The sequence below is a fragment of the Haliaeetus albicilla genome, chromosome 2 (assembly GCF_947461875.1).
Source record: "Haliaeetus albicilla chromosome 2, bHalAlb1.1, whole genome shotgun sequence".
Classification (NCBI taxonomy): Eukaryota; Metazoa; Chordata; class Aves; order Accipitriformes; family Accipitridae; genus Haliaeetus; species Haliaeetus albicilla.
Genome location: NC_091484.1, coordinates 55,845,607 through 55,862,482, shown reverse-complemented (window position 1 = coordinate 55,862,482; position 16,876 = coordinate 55,845,607). Strand labels below are relative to the sequence as shown.

Genomic DNA, 16,876 nt, shown 5'->3' with positions numbered 1-16,876 from the left:
GTCGTGGTTTTTCCATAAAAAAATGGAAAGATTTTTATAGTCTTTTCTCAGCGTCTTCCTCTTACTGTAGCGATGCTCCATAACAGACTGTAACATGGTGATCTAGAAAACCAATGTTAATTGGTCTTTATTCATGGTATTTCTTAACTTCAAAACATGATGTAAATATACTCTGATAGATGCTACATACCCAGTTACCACACAGGTGTTGTGATGAAGTCTAGAATGAGATTTCATAGACTATATTTAGGTTTTTTTTAAAAAATCAAGTATAATTAACATTCAGTGTGCAAAAAATAAGGCATAGTCTCAGCAACCATACTCCTCTACCTTATTCTTTTACACATATTGTAAACATTTTTTAAAAGATGGAGTCATGATGCTCAAGGCATTATGCTCAAGGCTCAAGTCTATGAGATGGAGGACACCCTCATTACACAGCTTTGAAACAAAGTACTGGACACCCTGTAATGTGGTTCTCCTGTTGGCTACTTCACAGCTAAAGTGAACTCTATTTGTGCTGAATTGCTTCTTTAGAAACTGTGACCTGTGGACTCAGCTGTTTGTCTGCTTTAACAGAAGATCAAACCCTTACCACAAAAGCGTAGCAAATGCAGTACTGTCCTGGCTTTCCAAGTGATTGGAAGGTGTCGTGGTTTAACCCCAGCCAGCAACTAAGCACCATGCAGCTGCTCAGTCACTGCCTCCCACCCAGTGGGATGGGGGAGAGAATCGGGAAAAAAGTAAAACTCGTGGGTTGAGATAAGAACAGTTTAATAGAACAGGAAGGAAGAAACTAATAATGATAATAGCAATAATAAATTTACAATAATAATAATAAAAGGTTTGGGATATACAAGATGCACAATGCAATTGCTCACCACCCACCAACCGATGCCCAATTAGTCCCCGAGCAGCGATTCCCCACTCCCCCCAGTTTATATGCTGGACATGATGTCCCATGGTATGGAATACCCCTTTGGCCAGTTTGGGTCAGCTGCCCTGGCTGTGTCCCCTCCCAACTTCTTGTGCCCCTCCAGCCTTCTTGCTGGCTGGGTGTCAGAAGCTGAAAAATCCTTAACTTAGTATAAACATTATGTAGCAACAACTGAAAACATCAGTGTGTTATCAACATTCTTCTCATACTGAACCCAAACCATAGCACTATACAAGCTACTAGGAAGACAATTAACTCTGTGCCAGCCGAAACCAGGACAAAGGTCACTGGAGCCACTCATAAGTAAAGAGTTAGTATAGAGTGAATTTATTATGGAGAAAACAGGTTTTTTGTCACCAAAAGCCTGCTCAGGATTAGAAAAGTGAATGAATGGTGTATGTGTGATGAAGATTTTGCATGTGATTATATGACAAATAAAATGGTGTCTTTTTTTAGAATGTTATATTTTAAGATAACTTCATCATGCTGTTAATAGTGACATGATTCATATTCTTTTAGGTTTCGAAAATTTACCTGGCTTATCTGCTAAGGATTTTGTCACACTTGCTATCATACGGCATTATATTGACTTTAAAGTGAGTATTGTGGGAGAAAATATTACTACTGTATCTGCATTTGCAAAAATAGCAAGTATATCTCAGGATATAACAAACAAATAACCCTTCAAAAGCTGTCACCTATGTCACAAGTCACCTATAGTTTCGCAGAGAGTGTAAGCCAGTATTTACCATCAAAAGCAACAATCCCACTTCCATCATTGCAGCACTCCCCGGAGTCTTCCTTTGTACTGCTACAAATATTTGCAACTGCATAGCAGATACGACTAGAAATGAACGCTAGTTAAAAATAAATCAGAAAAAAATAGTGTTAACTGTTCACCAGCTCAAGAAACAGGAATGCACCAGGACAGAAGTAAGAAATTGGGGAAGGGCTGAAGAGTAGGACTGCTTCTTTGTGCAGTAAGGTGGGGTGGGGGGGGCAGTTTGCTATTCAAAATGACATTAAATACACATTCTGATAAAGGTTTTTCTGTGCTTTCCCATCTTTGTCCCCACATGCAGTTCTATCCATACTGTCAAAAGTTAAGAATGATGTGCTTATAGGAGACAGGAACAGGATAACGAGCTTTGTGTTTATGCCAGTTTTCTGCTTGGGAACAAAGTCTGTGAGAGCTTGAAATGTTCAGGAACTAGCAAGACTCGATCATTAGCTGATAATTCTAGCTTCTGTTTATGTCTCATATTGCAGTTTGGTCAGATAATGTGTGCAATTTGAGATTTTAAGAAGCAGCCAGTAGGAAATAACAGTTCACTCTTGTAATCTGGTATCGTATAGCTATCTGTATTTCTTCTGAGTTTCTGTAGTTATCAGCATTCCTGTTACTCCTCTGTGGAGTCAAGCTTGGGCTTGGGAAGGCTTAGGGAGGATTATCATGAATGAATTTGGTATAGCATTACTGAAGTCTAACCTTGCATAAAAATTCTGGGAAGTGAAACAACAATAAGAAGAGGGATGGTTGCTCTATTATATTTTGAATAGTTGGTACTGAGAAAAGAGATAGATAGTGTGGTGTGTGTTTCACATACAGGTTGGAGAAGTTTGGAGTGAACTGTGTGCAGAACTAAAAGAAGAATTCAGGCCTGTTACGTCGGATGAGGAAGCCTTGAAAGTTATTTCAGAGGTATCAGAAGACACTGGAAGAATGGTTGCTGCTCTGCAGACTGAAGTGCTTGAAAGTCAACACCACCAAGAAATCCAAGAAGAGGAAAAAACATATACAAAAGTAAGACAAGGAGTATTTAAACAAGTAAAGCCCATGTAAGCATTTTTGTCAATTTATATGAAGCTTTTCTTATATAGTGTTGTATCCTATATGTGTACACTTCTTGAAGGTATTTTAATCTGTCTCAGCAGTAAAATTTAAATTTTAAATTAAATTGGGTTAACCTCAGTTCTCCCAATTTGTATAATTTTGCTAGTATTTAGAGAGTGACATGGAAAAATAATGCAGTATCATCACTGATGCATCAGCAATGTTGTGATGAGTAATGATCATTATGTTACTGTAGAGTTGCACCTGTGTTCATCTGTAGCAGATAACAATTTAACGTACCAATTACAACTACATCTGCTTCTTAAAATGAAACATAAGCCTCTGTTATAAGCTCCCTTGGCTAAATATTCACAGAGCTTCATTACTTCAGAAAGTAGGGCTGTGTGATTTCCAGCATGCTGAGAGTGAGCAGGTATAGACATTTTCCAGCTTTGGTTATAAGGCAAGCATTTGGCATTTTTGCTCACGTACTGTGTCATTCTCTCCTGCTTTCTGAGAAGTAGATCAGTTGGTCTAGTTGTCTAAAATCTCGTGCTGATGTTTTTGAGGGATTGTCATAGGTTATGATGCTTGCACTTTTGTCACCAGAACTGATTCCATCTCTGTTATTCAGCATTTGAGAGTGAGAATATACAGAAAGTATTCCTGAAAGAGCTGGGGCTCTTCCAACATCTGTGTTGGAGGAGAGGAAAATTAGTTTGCACAGAGAAGGTAAGGCTTTTTTTTTAAAAGGTGGTGCATAAGTGAAGTTTTTAAAGGACAGGTACATTACTACAACATTATCATCCAATCTCAGGTGAGAGGGCTGAGCTAAGATAGCCAACGGGTCATAGCTGAACATGCCATCCAAACAGCACAAGCAAAGAATTTAGAAAAGCTTGTGAGGATTGTGTTGCATCTTGTAAATCTCATTTATATTACAGATACAAGCTATCCATAAGCAGAGAGAAATGGTGAATAAATCCTGGAAAAATTTCTCGACTCGGACATCAAAGTATGAAGCATTGAAGGTAAGAAATCTGAGTGATGGAGCAAAATTTACATTCACAGTGTAGTTATAATAATTGTGAAGTTCCAAACACATTTCTTAATGAATTATGAGGATATTCAAGTAGAAGTTATTTTTATATTCACACAGACATAGAAGCATGAACCATAAGATGTATTGGCAAAGCTACACGAAGTCTTTGATTCTTCTGCTCTTCTGATTACTATCACAAATTGGGGATCAACATTGTTGTGAAGGGCTGACCCTGGCTGGATGCCAGGTGCCCACCAAAGCCGTTCTATCACTCCCCCTCCTCAGCTGGACAGGGGAGAGAAAATATAACAAAGAGCTTGTGGGTTGAGATAAGGACAGGAGAGATCACTCACCAATTACCGTCACGGGCAAAACAGACTCAGCTTGGGGAAAATTAACTCAATTTATTACAAATCAACCAGAGTAGGGTAATGAGAAATAAAACCAAATCTCAGAACACCTTCCCTCCACCCCTCCCTTCTTGCCGGGCACAACTTCACTCCCGGATTCTCTACCAGCACCCCCCCAGCGGCACAGGGGGACGGGGAATGGGGTTTACGGTCATCACATGTTATTTTCTGCTGCTTCATCCTCCTCAGGGGCAGGACTCATCACACTCTTCCCCTGCTCCAGCTTGGGGTCCCACCCACGGGAGACAGTCCTCCACGCACTTCTCCAACGTGGGTCCTTCCCACGGGCTGCAGTTCTTCACGAACTGCTCCAGCATGGGTCCTTTCCACGGTGTGCAGTCCTTCAGGAGCACACTGCTCCAGCGTGGGTCCCCCACGGGGTCACAAGTCCTGCCAGAAAACCTGCTCCGTGGGCTCCTCTCTCCACAGATCCGCAGGTCCTGCCAGGAGCCTGCTCCAGCGCAGGGTTCCCATGGGGTCACAGCCTCCTTCGGGAACCCACCTGCTCTGGCGTGGGGTCCTCCCCGGGCTGCAGGTGGATATCTGCTACACCGTGGACCTCCCTGGGCTGCAGGGGGACAGCCTGCCTCACCATGGTCTTCCCCACGGGCTGCAGGGGAATCTCTGCTCTGGCGCCTGGAGCACCTCCTCCCCCTCCTTCTTCACTGACCTTGGTGTCTGCAGGGTTGTTTCCCTCACATGTTCTCACTCGTCTCTCCGGCTGCTGCTTCCATCTGTCCCAACTTTTTTTTTTCCCTTCTTAAAAATGTTATCACAGAGGCGTTACCACTATCACTGATTGGCTCAGCCTTGGCCGGCGGCAGGTCCGTCTTAGAGCCGGCTGGTATGGGCTCTGTTGGACACAGGGGAAGCTTCCAGCAGCTTCTTACAGAAGCCACCCCTGTAACCTCCCCCCGCTACCAAAACCTTGCCACACAAAGCCAATACAATTGTTTACACACTTGCAATTGGGGGGTGTGTGTGTGTCTATATATATACATATGTTTATTTGTTCTCAAACTTTTGAAACTAAAAGTCTGGTCATTCTTACTTTATTTTTTCTAATACTTCATTCACTATTTTTAGTACAGCAAACATCTCTCAAGATGGGAAATATTTTATGATGAAAGGAGATTCTTTTAGCAATATTTGTGCTTTTCCAAAAGAACATAAAAAATAGTCTAGTTAGGCAATCAGACTAAGTTGGAGAATGAGTTAAATCAGACTTAAATAAAATGCTTTGGCGCCTAAATTTAATTTTTCTTCATTTCCCAAAGTAGGTTCAAAAGAGAAAGATCTTTTTCATGTGCAGTCACCTCCCTGGCCTATGGTAAAGACCTATGCTAGAATTAGAAATGAAAAAGGGCCAGAAAAAGGATTTGGAGAACTACAGGCTGATTAGTTTTCGCTGAGTCCCTGGGAAGCTGTTTTAGGCACATGAGGGACAAGAAGGTGATTGGTGATGGCTGTCATGAATTTACCAAGGACAAATCATGCCTTGCCACCATGGCTGCCTTTTGTGATAAAATTATTTGCTCTGGAGAATGAGGAAGATGGATGTTATTTCCCTTGGCTTTAGCAAGGTTTTCAGCACAAACTTGTGTAGCCTCCTTGTAGCCAAAATGGGGAGATGTGGACTGGACTACATACAGGTGAACTACAAGTTGGATGAAAAACTGGCTGGACTGGTGGGCTCAAAGGACAGTGGTCAGTGATTGAAGTTTAACTAGCGGTCAGTTTTGAGTGATATTCCTCAGAGTTAATTATAGGGTTGATACTATTTAACATTTTCATTAATGACTTGGATATTGGATCAGTATGCATCCTCATCACATTCATGCATGACACTGAGCTGGAGGAAGCAATCCATACACTGGGAGGTAGGGTTGCTATTCAGAAGGACCTTGACAAGCTGGAGGCATGGGCTGACCAAAAGCTCATGAAGTTCAGGAAAACAAAATGTGAAGTCATGCATCTGGGACGTATTGAGGTTGCATGTGTCAGTACAGCCAGGGGACTCCCTGGCTATGTAGTTGTGTACTATGTATAGGGTAACAAGCTGAAGATGAGGCAACAGTGTGCTCTTGTGGTGATGAAGGCTAATGGCATATATGGCTACATTAGAAAGAATATAGCCTGCAGGTCATAGCAAGTTATTATTCCGTTCTCACCCTTGCAAAGCCATGTCCATTTATTCCATTTTCAGGTCTCCAGTACAAGAGAGACTCACAAACCAGAGGGAGGGTAGTTAAAATTAAAGGCCAATAGAATTATTACCTCATTTATTTTGTCATTTTGTTTGTGTATTTTCTAACAAGTGCAACTCACACAATTAATTTGGATTAAATCAATTTTGCCTTTTTTCTAACTATCCTTAGAAGGCAAAAAGGATTCAGGAAAAATCAATAGAGGCTTCCAGATCTAAATTGAAGACTCAAAATGGAACAGTGCATTCTACTGATATTAAAGGCCTCAGTACAACAGTAAGTAATCCCCAGTGACACTGTTTTATTTTCATCAATGTGTTAGTGGTTTGGGGTTTATTCTGGCTGTATATGTGCTGCTGCTTATTCTTTCTTTAAATAACGTTTATGTTGACAAGCTCCAAGTATGTAAGAAAGAATCTGTATCTCCTGCAAAGCACCTCTCTCCCTTCTGACATCCTCAGACAACAGATAGTTGCTCAGAATGAGATTCAGATCTACAAATTACTCATAAATAAGTGTGGGCAAGATGACCCTTATACTACTTGACATGCACCTCTTGTGGGACAGCCTTCCTTGAAAACCCTGCTGAGGTCAAGACCTCCTTCATTTATTGTTAGGTAAATCTGTGCGATCTCTAATGCATCAGCAAAGGTGTCCTTTGTCAGTAAACGTGTTCCTGACTGTCTGCAGATAAGCCACTCATTGCATCTGCAGAAAAGATTTTTTTTTTTCTCATTTCTATCAGTTAATTGAAGTGTGAGAAAATAAAAGGCATTGTTAAGATCTTATTCGGGCATAACAGCATATTTAGATGTTGAGTTTTGACAAACTGGGGTAAGACGTGGGAGAATCTCCATTCCAGTCAGTAACTGTTTTTGAGCTAGCTGGATGATTTCTCTGTGAGCATCACACCTAAGTAGGATTTTAGGGGGAGGGATAGCTTCTTGGTTGCTTCTAAGTTACTCTTGCACGTAAGGAGAAACAAGGAAGAAAAAACATGAGGTGCTGTTTTCAAACTTGCACAAAGGCAAGAGATTCTATTATCCTGGGCTCTCTGGCATGATGAGTAATGACAACTAAGGTGGCTGCATCCTGAAAAAGAAAAGAGGCAGTTCATGTTTGATGTGACAAAGAAAAGAGGAGCTTAATAGGAAGCAAGGGAATGGCCTCAGAGTGCTGGACTAGGATTTTTATCAAATTATCTTTGCCCTAAACTTCTGAAAGATACAGAGGGACACATCTGTGCATGCAAGTTGAAGTGGGCTGGAAAAATTATTTAGTTATGTCCATATATCAGTGAGACTGTTAATCAGCAGTATTTTGCAGAAAGTATCTGAAAAATTTAGATGGAAATTGTTAGTAGAGAGAAATACATTGTTAGATTTTATTTGAACTACTTGGACTTCAAGCCAAGATTATTCATTTATTTGGAGGGAAAGGATTTAACAAGAAAATGTCTTCATGGTTCTATAATCAGTATTTCAACAGCTGTAGACAAAAACAAGGAAAAGGTTAGCCCATTTTGCAGAATAAGTGTATTAAGAAAATGAACACATGAGGAACATCAGATAAAATTCCTTGGGTACATTGCTTAGAAGAATTACAAATGACAGATATGGCTGGCAATTTTTTTCATGCAACAATCTTGTTCCCTCTTCTCTGCCGAACAGCCTTAGTAGGGAGAGATAAAAATTAAGCTAAGATGGTTGTTGCAAACCAGTCAAGGTCAAGTAATCAAACATGTGAGCCACATGCACTCAAGGAGTTGCATGGTTTGTTTTAGCAGGTCATGGTTACAAGATAGAGGTGTCACTCAGGGATTTTTATTCAAAGACCTGAACCTATTCAGTATAAAGAGTAGTAATAAGACTGGAAAGTGTATGTCTCTTTCAGTCTTGGAGTTTTGCTGGAGCAGTAGTTACAGGCAATTGCATTTTGAGAGAAACAGGGTCTGTTCCCTTTTTTTAATTTGAAGTGTTAATGTATAGTGAAATTCTGAGGACAAAAACAGTGGCTGATATTACACATGAATCCAAATAACATTGCACAACAAACTTCTATTGTAATAAAGGCTTGATTTTCTTTCCCTCTCTTCATAAGATCAGACATGAAGGCAGAAAAGCAGAGTATATAAAGGTACATGCTGAAAAAACGCTCTGTCCTTTCCTTTGTATTGATGGGAACAATTTGTGAATTTAGTATAAAGGATAGTTTGAGTGCACCTCAGAAACCTCAGCATGCATCTCCACCAGCTGAATAATATTTTTGAAAGACAGTTCGTGATTTAACTCTCATCTCATTTTAAATGCTAACATGAATGTCAAGCAATGTGTTTATTTTGTTTTTCAGATTGGATCTGGTCGCTTAGTAACTGTCGAAAGTACACCTCCTCAATTAATTGGAGGACCACTGGCTGTTACAGACCTTGCTCTTAGAAAGCCCTCTGTTTCTGAAGGAGCCTTAAAAAAGATCAAAAGAGTTAAAACGTTGGACTCAGTCAAGAAAGATTCAGTACCTATAGAATAGTGTTCTGAACAGTGCTTTTAATATTATCGTTAACTGTACGTATATTTTAGATACAAGATAAAATCTATTTGTAATGCTTTGATGAATTGCACAGAACATCTTGAGAGTAAAACTATATTTTGTCTTAACTAATATAAACGTGGGGATGATTTATTAATAAAGTACCCCATACAGTATGGTACAAAGGTATGTTAAGTCTAATAATTTTGTGTGCTAGTGTCAGGTTACCCTGATCCACTATCAGTAGGCCCACTATTTAGATTTCCATCTCTTGTTGTTGACACATTCCATACATTGCAGTTTAAGTACCTCTTTTGTTGAGCAGGGTGATGAACCTTCACAGAAACACATTCAGTTCTTCATTTTCTGGATACCATAGCCACATGGGTTTTGTCCAAGTCCATTTTGTTTCTTGAATTGCCACTTTTAGCATCAGGACTTCTGACTTCTATTCTCTCAGTTTTCATCTAACGACTCACTAAGAAGCTTGTCTGTGCCAACAGTTTCTCCAAGCCTGTTGGAGAGACATGCTGAAATGTCCTGCTCCTCCTGGGTTTCTCATAGTTCTTTAACTGATCTTACTATTCTGATTATTTCTTGGATACTCACCCTCTTCCACCCTAGCACCTCTAGAATACCAACACAAACTTGTGAGCAGCAGACCTTCTTGTAGATGACTCAGTTTCTAAGCTATTGCCTCCTTTCCTAACTTGGGCAAAGCCAGAATTTGCTGTATTACAATAGAGCAAGATTCCCTGAAGCTGTTACTTCATTTTAAAACCAGTTGCTATCCAGTGCTATGGCATAATTTTCTGTGACATTGCAAGGGGTTCTGTGACATACAAGCTCTGGCACACAGTGTGTCATTTTTGCCTGTAAGCAACATTTTGGGAAAAGAACAAGCTTTCACTTTGTTAAATGCCAAGATGAAAAATGGAAATAAATTTGAGCTCAACAGGTGGAACTTAGTTTCCAACTCCCTTTTTTACTTCCTGAAAGAGGGATGGGGCGGGGGTGGTGTATAAGCATTTCTTAAAAATCTGTTTGTCCCTGTAACAAGACATAGCAGTGCTGGCATTAAAAATAAAGGCAGCGATTTTTGTTTCAAAATTGTCTACTTAAATTCTATTAAAAAAAGAACCCTAAGAAATTAATGAAATAAAACAGCCGTATGAAATGGTACTTAAACTTTAGAGAGATCTCCACAGGTATAGTTTCCAAAGATCAGAAGCATTTTCTTATGGGCAGGTCTGTTAAATATTACATTGTAGGGTAAGACAGTCATCTAGTACTTAAAGCTAGAGAAATTAAATCGAGCTGTGCTGGTTTCATTATGACATTTTTTCCCCAAAATTATCTGCATAAAGTTTAAGTATGTTTTATTAAACAAGCCTGTATGTGTATTTCTTGCCTGCCTGCAAGAAAGGTAAGCTAAGGTATATAGAGATTATCTAACTAAAGTCCTCTGTGTTAAGTAAAGTCTTGCTGAGTTGTTTATATTTCTCCGACAGCTCTTCAGCAGCTATGCTGCTTTATTACTGTTTTACAGAATGTGAAAATATATCTACACACTGGGGCCACAAAAAGTTTACTCCATTGTCTTTTCACAATTAAAACCAAACAATAAATATTTGACTAGGAGAACAAAGACTGTGACATTTAGAGGGTTTTTTATATGCTTGCATACATGTGAATGTGTGGGTGACTCGTTACTACTGGCAGCAAGGCAGTGGCCCATTTTGTCCAAAAAGACATACAGGACTCATGAAAGTCCTTCCAATTTCTGAGCAAAAGCTACTGCAGTACAGTGTAGCCAAGGTATGGATATAAAAGATCTTTTAACTGGAAATCAGTTTGTATTTATGCTCATGTAAAAACTTTAAAGCAGGCACAAAGTGAGCCCCACAGCATTCCTCCCCCAGCTGCGTCGTGCTTCTGCTGCAGACACCCTGACATTGCAGACAAGTAGTGCTCTTGTTAATTGTAATAAAGAAGGAAGGGGACAGAATTTCCCGAAATGCTTACATTTATACTTCATAAATGAATACTAACTAACACAAGACTTCACAGCAGCATAGACAGCATTTGATTTTGCCAGCCAGCCATGGACAATGGTCTGGCTGTCGGGGTGGAACCCAGGAAAACTGGGCTTGCTGTTCCTGCTGTAACCCAGGGATGGAAAGAGAGGGAGTGCTGAGTACTGGTGGAGGAAAAGATCATTCCATTCACTGTTAATCCTTCTTGTAGACACCCCAGGAACAGCCAGCTGGCTTTCCAGGGCTCTGTCATGGACAAAACAGGTATGTCCACCTGGAATTTGTTTTGATGCTGCTGCTTAGGGTGCTGTGTTCCTGTTGTTAGCAATCACCTGCCACTTTGGCAGACACTGCAGGGTGACCGTAGCAAATAATAGATTGTTCAAGCATTCTGGAGCCAGTTATGTAGATGCTAAGCACCTTTGTCTCCTATAGAAAATTAATCAAAACAAAGACTTGCCGTCTGAGGAAGGATGGACCTTTTAAAACTGCATAGGATACCTTGCTATGGCATTCAATTAAAAAATCACTAATACAGGAAACATTACCTTTAAAATGTTATTATAGTTTTACACTTCTGTAGGTGATGAATAAAATTATTTGTAGGTGTGAACAAGGGGAATTTATTTATCTGGTTTATGACAGTTAAAACACTATTTGTTGCAAATGCAGTACAGTACACAGCTTTATAAACTGGCTATTGCTGGAACAGATTAGACGACGGCTCTCAAATAGGTGCTCATCATAATGTATCAATTCCTGAAACTGCTGGTTTGGGTGTGTCATGACTCCCTCTGCTCAAAAGAAAAGATGTATTTAAAATATTTTTTGTATAAGGAACTTACAGTGATATTTATGGGTAAGAGAAATTTCTTACTCCTACAGACTACTGTAGGGGACATATTTTACAAGATGCAGTTCAATATTGTGTTTACCTAAATGAACATTCACAAATCTATGAGAATTGTTGGGTATTTTATGAACTACATGAGCTAGGCATTATGTGGGATAGATTTCTTGTTACTTAGGAAGGTTTATATGCTGTTACTGGCTAAGTACTGTTTCCTACAATAATTAAACCCAGTTGGGATCTCATAAAAGGCTAGAGCACAACAGGGACTGAACAAGCTGCATTGCTCAAGGAGTAAAGCAGAGAACAGTCAGCGTCTCTGAGTGTTCCCATTTGTTCTCAGGCTTTCTGTGCCCAGGAGAAATGGATTAACTAGATGGTTAATCTCCCTGAACTAGCTCATCCATGCTGGATAGTTTCTTATAATGGGAGCAGTAAGTCAAGCCAGTCTCTCTTTCAAACCACTTGATGCATGGATGTCTTCTCAACTGTGATGTTGCCTGCTATGACAGGGATGGACTGTATCACCTTATTTGCCTGTATGAATGTGTAAATAAAGAGCAATCTTGTGTAAAGTACTGTTCTTAACGTGATGTAGTAGTGGTTTTGCAAATAACATTTTAATAGACAAGAAGAAGACTACTATTCAGACCTTGCTGCATAGAAAAATACTTTAATTAATCTGTAGCCTAGACTAAGCAGTGACAAAATACAAAGTTTAGACTGCACAGGACATTACAATGAGCATAATCCTTCCCTTTAGCTCGATGTCACACTTCTTTGCAATTTTTTAAAAGTAAAGTTGATTGTATGTGCAAGACACTGTATAAAATGTGTTTGTTGACATTTTCTCCATTGCTTAATGTATAAAAATATATCGGGTTTCCATCAAAATCAACTTTTAAAAAAGAGAATTATTGGAAAAGATGAGCCTCTACAAAAATACAATACAAGTTCAGACTTAAAAGCTTACCTGAGAGAACAAAGGTGTTGACTCAAAACACAAAATCATTCACATGTGCAGTGGGGAAAAGGCAACCTTGGTAGATTGCAAGACAGGAAAGCAAAAGTGACAATGTGGGAGCTCACATACTTATCAGTGATTAAGTACTTTATACAAAGAAAAGAAAAAAAAGTTGAACCATGCCAATAGATTTGTCTAAGCATCTACAGTATATGCTGTGCTTTTGTGCTCCTTCATTTTGATGTTGCCTTGCTGAGGTATCTTCGTTTTCTCCCCTTTTGGCCTAAAATGGGTTGGTGAAAGCAGACCCTGCAAGATTATGAAAGAAAGGTAGTTATTTTTCAAGCAATATGGTTAGGAATGCTAGGGTGAAATGATCTCCATGTTCAGTCTGGAAACCTGAAACATCTGACTGGGTACATCAGAAAAAAGTCTACTGCCAAGGAGGAAGGAAGCCAACAGATCTTGGATTGGTTAGTAAGATGTAAAGCCAATCACCTATATGATCTCAGTTCAGACTCATCCCAGACCATGATGACCAGCATTTGTCACTGTTTGATGAGTCACGGTGACCATGAGATCACATTATGTGTCAATACTTTTAATGGGAAGGACAGGGTTCAAGCAGTCAGGGATTTGATCTTCCCTTTTCATGGAGGGATGATTCCCTAAAGTTGAGACTAAAGTTCAAATAACAGGAAATCTTTAGTATTGCAATGTCATGTATATGCACACAGTGATAAACAGAGAATGCAGCATCCACTTCCACACACTCCCACATGCATACCCAACATTTTTTACACTTTGTTAAATACAGAAATGTAGTACCCTAACTACTTTTGACTCACATATCGTGAAAGTAGCTACCGTTGGAAGATGCAAATACTTTTGACAAGTAGAGACAGAAAACTGGAAATTACTATATTGAGTTGTCTAAACAGTCAAGGACGAGGATGAAACAGTGGTTCAGTTTAATATTAGTACATAACAGACTAACACCATATCCTGTAGTTACCTTCTGAAGTTCTGTGTGAGTATGTGGAAGAATATTTGGGAGACATTAGTTGTCTTCTGCCCATTCCATGGGATCTTGAGAGCACACAGTCTACATACATATCCCAGAAGTTCTGGGCTAAATCATTGAAGAGTTCATTGTGCTTGGGCTTAGGGGATTCCTTTAGGAACATCATGAAGTCCCAGAGATCAATGACTGTATCTGCTACCTTGAGTTTCTTCATTTCCACCAGGCCATGGGACGACACCTCCCAGCACTGATGGTCAATCTGACCCAGGCTTGCAGGAGTTTCTTTTTGATAGTCTAGATTGGCATAAACCAAATTCAGTATCAATATACAGCCCAGCTGAAGATACCACCTTCGTTTCCATACAAATTCCATACTCCAAGAAGATACCTGAAAGAAAGTGTATCAAATCAGTGATTCTGCTATTATGTAGTTCATTCTCACATAACTTTCAAGGATATCCCAAGAGATGATTTAGGCATATATACAGAAAAATATTTCTTTTCAAGCCATGGAATAAATACCAGTCAATGATCCCTAGCACTGGAGCTAGGTTTGCACTTAGAAATAGTTAACACTGTTTAGAACAAAAAAACCTGAAGCAGGAAGTTTGACGTGGTTGTAGCCTATGTCAGAACTGCTCCTTGAGCTCAAGACTTCTTCCCTTAAACTCCTGTGCTTAGATCACCAGTAAAATCAGATTACTAGCAGATGCTTAAAGAATCCTAGTTGTATGCTATTTTAAATGATTGCAAACGAGTAACAGTTATAAGTAGCCAGTCTTTCATGGAACAGTCCAATTCAGAAAGGTGGTAGTGAAGGAATAGTAAACCAGACCATTACGCTGTATTGGGTGAGCATAGGCAGCTTAGGAACTCATTCAGTCGCTGTTGCAAGACTGGAAAAAGGCAAATTCCTTTCTGGCTTACGTTAGAAAATTAAGCAAACTTTTGGCACAATTTTTTCTAGCATATATGCAAAACACAGAAACTATCTGGAGAACTGGAGATGGAAAGAGTAATAACACAGGAGGCATAATGAGAACTTCGAATGCTGCAGAATATGTAGTCATTATTATATACAGATTCCCTCTGGGAAAACTGCAGTTTTCCTATGATACATATTCCATATGCTCAAAGCAGGTTTAGACAGAACATCACTAAAACACCTGACAATTTTTTTATTAGTCCTTCCTATCAAGATAAAGTACAGTGGAAGAGAAGAGTAAACATAAGGAGGAAAACAAACCAAAAAAAACCAAACAAGTGAGCACAGGAAGAAGTCTGAAGAAAAAGATGACAGGCAAGACTTTCAGATAGTGCCCCTTATTTTGGTGTCCTAAAACAATTTTGTGTCAAAGAGTTGGTGCCATGCTCATTCCCACAGTTTCCAATTCAGAATGTAAAATACAATTCCAAAATGATGTGAGGTTTTGTGCAGATACAAGGCAACTTTTTGGGCAACTGTGCAAATTTAATTGGGAACATGGCCAGAATTGCAAGTGTGCTCTCCCATTCAGAATATCTTCGGGCACTGGCAAGATGAAAAGTTAGTCTATGATGTCTTCAAAGTGTTAACACACTGATGTCCTCTCTGCAACTCCTAGGGATGCAATTAAAGAGAGGATAACTCACAGATAATACAATATGTTCGTGAACTGTCTATAAGAAGATATAAGAGTTGAGGTGACACCGTGGAGTTCACAGTCATACCGAGCTGGGTCAGGAAACAGGACCCGTGGTCTCAGGGCTCTGGGATGATTTTTAGTTTGAATGTGCCATTAACACTGCTGCAGCCATCTGAGGTCCCTAAACTCAAGTATTCCTTTACCTCACCTTCAGGACTCAAGGGAATGAGACAGACAGATACCCCCAACCTAACTCCTTTCTAAAACTTCACTTGCTAGCTACATTGCAGCAGGCAGCAGGATTACCTGCCTTAGCATCCCGAGAGCTTAGGAATATGCATTAAAGTTTCTCTTCCTTGGGTTGTTAGAAAACTGGCTCCAGTTTTCAAAACAAGCAGGGATAGAAATGCTTCTCTTCTCACTTCCACTTCTCTAGCCACCAGTATTTCGAGGAAAGACACACTAGCAATTTAGCTACAAAGAAGGAAAACGGCAGCCAGGAAGCCACCAACATTTTGAGTTGTTTCAATTTCATATTTTAATCCAGCTAAAAACTAAAATGCTAAGGGTCCATTTGAACACCTCAAACAGGAGCAGAGACCACACCAAGCCTCACAGCGACTTTGAACTAGTAACTCTTCAGTACAAGACAGATGAGTTTCAGAAAGGCAATAAATAAAGAGCCGCAGGAGAAGTCATACTTACAGTTTCTGTGACGAGATGGAGAACAGTAGCCTCGAAACAACAGTAGTCAGCTACTTGAAGAAAAAGCAAGAAATTCCTGAGAGGGCTGCAAGTGCCCGGCAGCTGCTGGATGCTCCAAGGATGCCGGGATCCCACTGCACGCAGACGACTCTGCCACCGGCAAAGCAGCAGCACCAGCAGCAGCAGCAGCACGACCTCGGGTGAGGGGGAAAGGCGGGAGGGAGCGGTGGCTGTGGCAGCCCCACCTCTTGCTGCAGCAGGAACCCTGTCAGCCCAGTCCGGGCTGGGGTCTCACCTGGAGGGACTGCGTTTGGGGGGGGTAGGGGGAGTGTTTGGTGAGGGAAGGGGAGAGGCAGAGGGCTGTCAGAGGGAGGAAAATACAATGGATAGCAAATCTTTCTCCAAATCGGTAACATGAATGCTCTCCTTGTTTTATAAAGCCAGGTTTCCTGTCTGCCTACCAGAACGCGCACCCATCAAAGACAGCGTTTCAAAATAATGGAAAACGAGTGTACAGCCCAGAATTTCTAGGCACAGTGTGCATCCACTACTCCAGTTCCCTTTTTGTAGAAACTTCCTGACTTGGGATCGATTTGACGCTATTTTTTAAAATCTCCCATAACTTGGTTGCCAGAGAGGATTTCGATGCCATTTTATCTGTACTTGACAATACCCCCTGCAGGAGCTGGCGCCAGCGCCAGCTGCTGCGCAGTGGT

At 40.3% G+C, this 16,876-nt stretch overlaps 2 protein-coding genes across 2 annotated transcripts in view; one reads left to right on the top strand and one right to left on the bottom strand.

Annotated features, from left to right (window-relative positions):
- The window catches only part of CFAP69 (cilia and flagella associated protein 69), a 31,461-nt gene extending 21,395 nt beyond the window's left edge, over positions 1 to 10,066 (top strand). Inside the window, 5 exon segments of the mRNA XM_069775493.1 lie at positions 1,457 to 1,533; positions 2,547 to 2,741; positions 3,716 to 3,802; positions 6,602 to 6,706; positions 8,780 to 10,066. Of these exon segments, the coding sequence (XP_069631594.1) occupies positions 1,457 to 1,533; positions 2,547 to 2,741; positions 3,716 to 3,802; positions 6,602 to 6,706; positions 8,780 to 8,956 (641 nt within the window). The 3' untranslated portion in view covers positions 8,957 to 10,066.
- A 3,023-nt stretch (positions 10,067 to 13,089) lies between these two features.
- Positions 13,090 to 14,212, bottom strand: FAM237B (family with sequence similarity 237 member B). Its single transcript, XM_009921528.2, has 2 exons — positions 13,822 to 14,212; positions 13,090 to 13,115 (listed from the first exon to the last, which is right to left on the bottom strand). The coding sequence occupies exons 1-2, from the start codon at positions 14,201 to 14,203 to the stop codon at positions 13,090 to 13,092; spliced, it is 408 nt and encodes a 135-aa protein (XP_009919830.1). The 5' UTR covers positions 14,204 to 14,212.
- Between the last annotated feature and the right edge of the window lie 2,664 nt (positions 14,213 to 16,876).

What these genes read in the sequence shown, in the direction of transcription:
- FAM237B (XM_009921528.2), bottom strand. Translation starts at nt 14,203, where the DNA reads ATGGAATTTGTATGGAAACGAAGGTGGTATCTTCAGCTGGGCTGTATA. An exon ending in CTCACACAGAACTTCAGAAG is followed by an intron (nt 13,116 to 13,821) that starts GTAACTACAGGA and finishes ATAATCTTGCAG; the next exon opens with GGTCTGCTTTCACCAACCCA.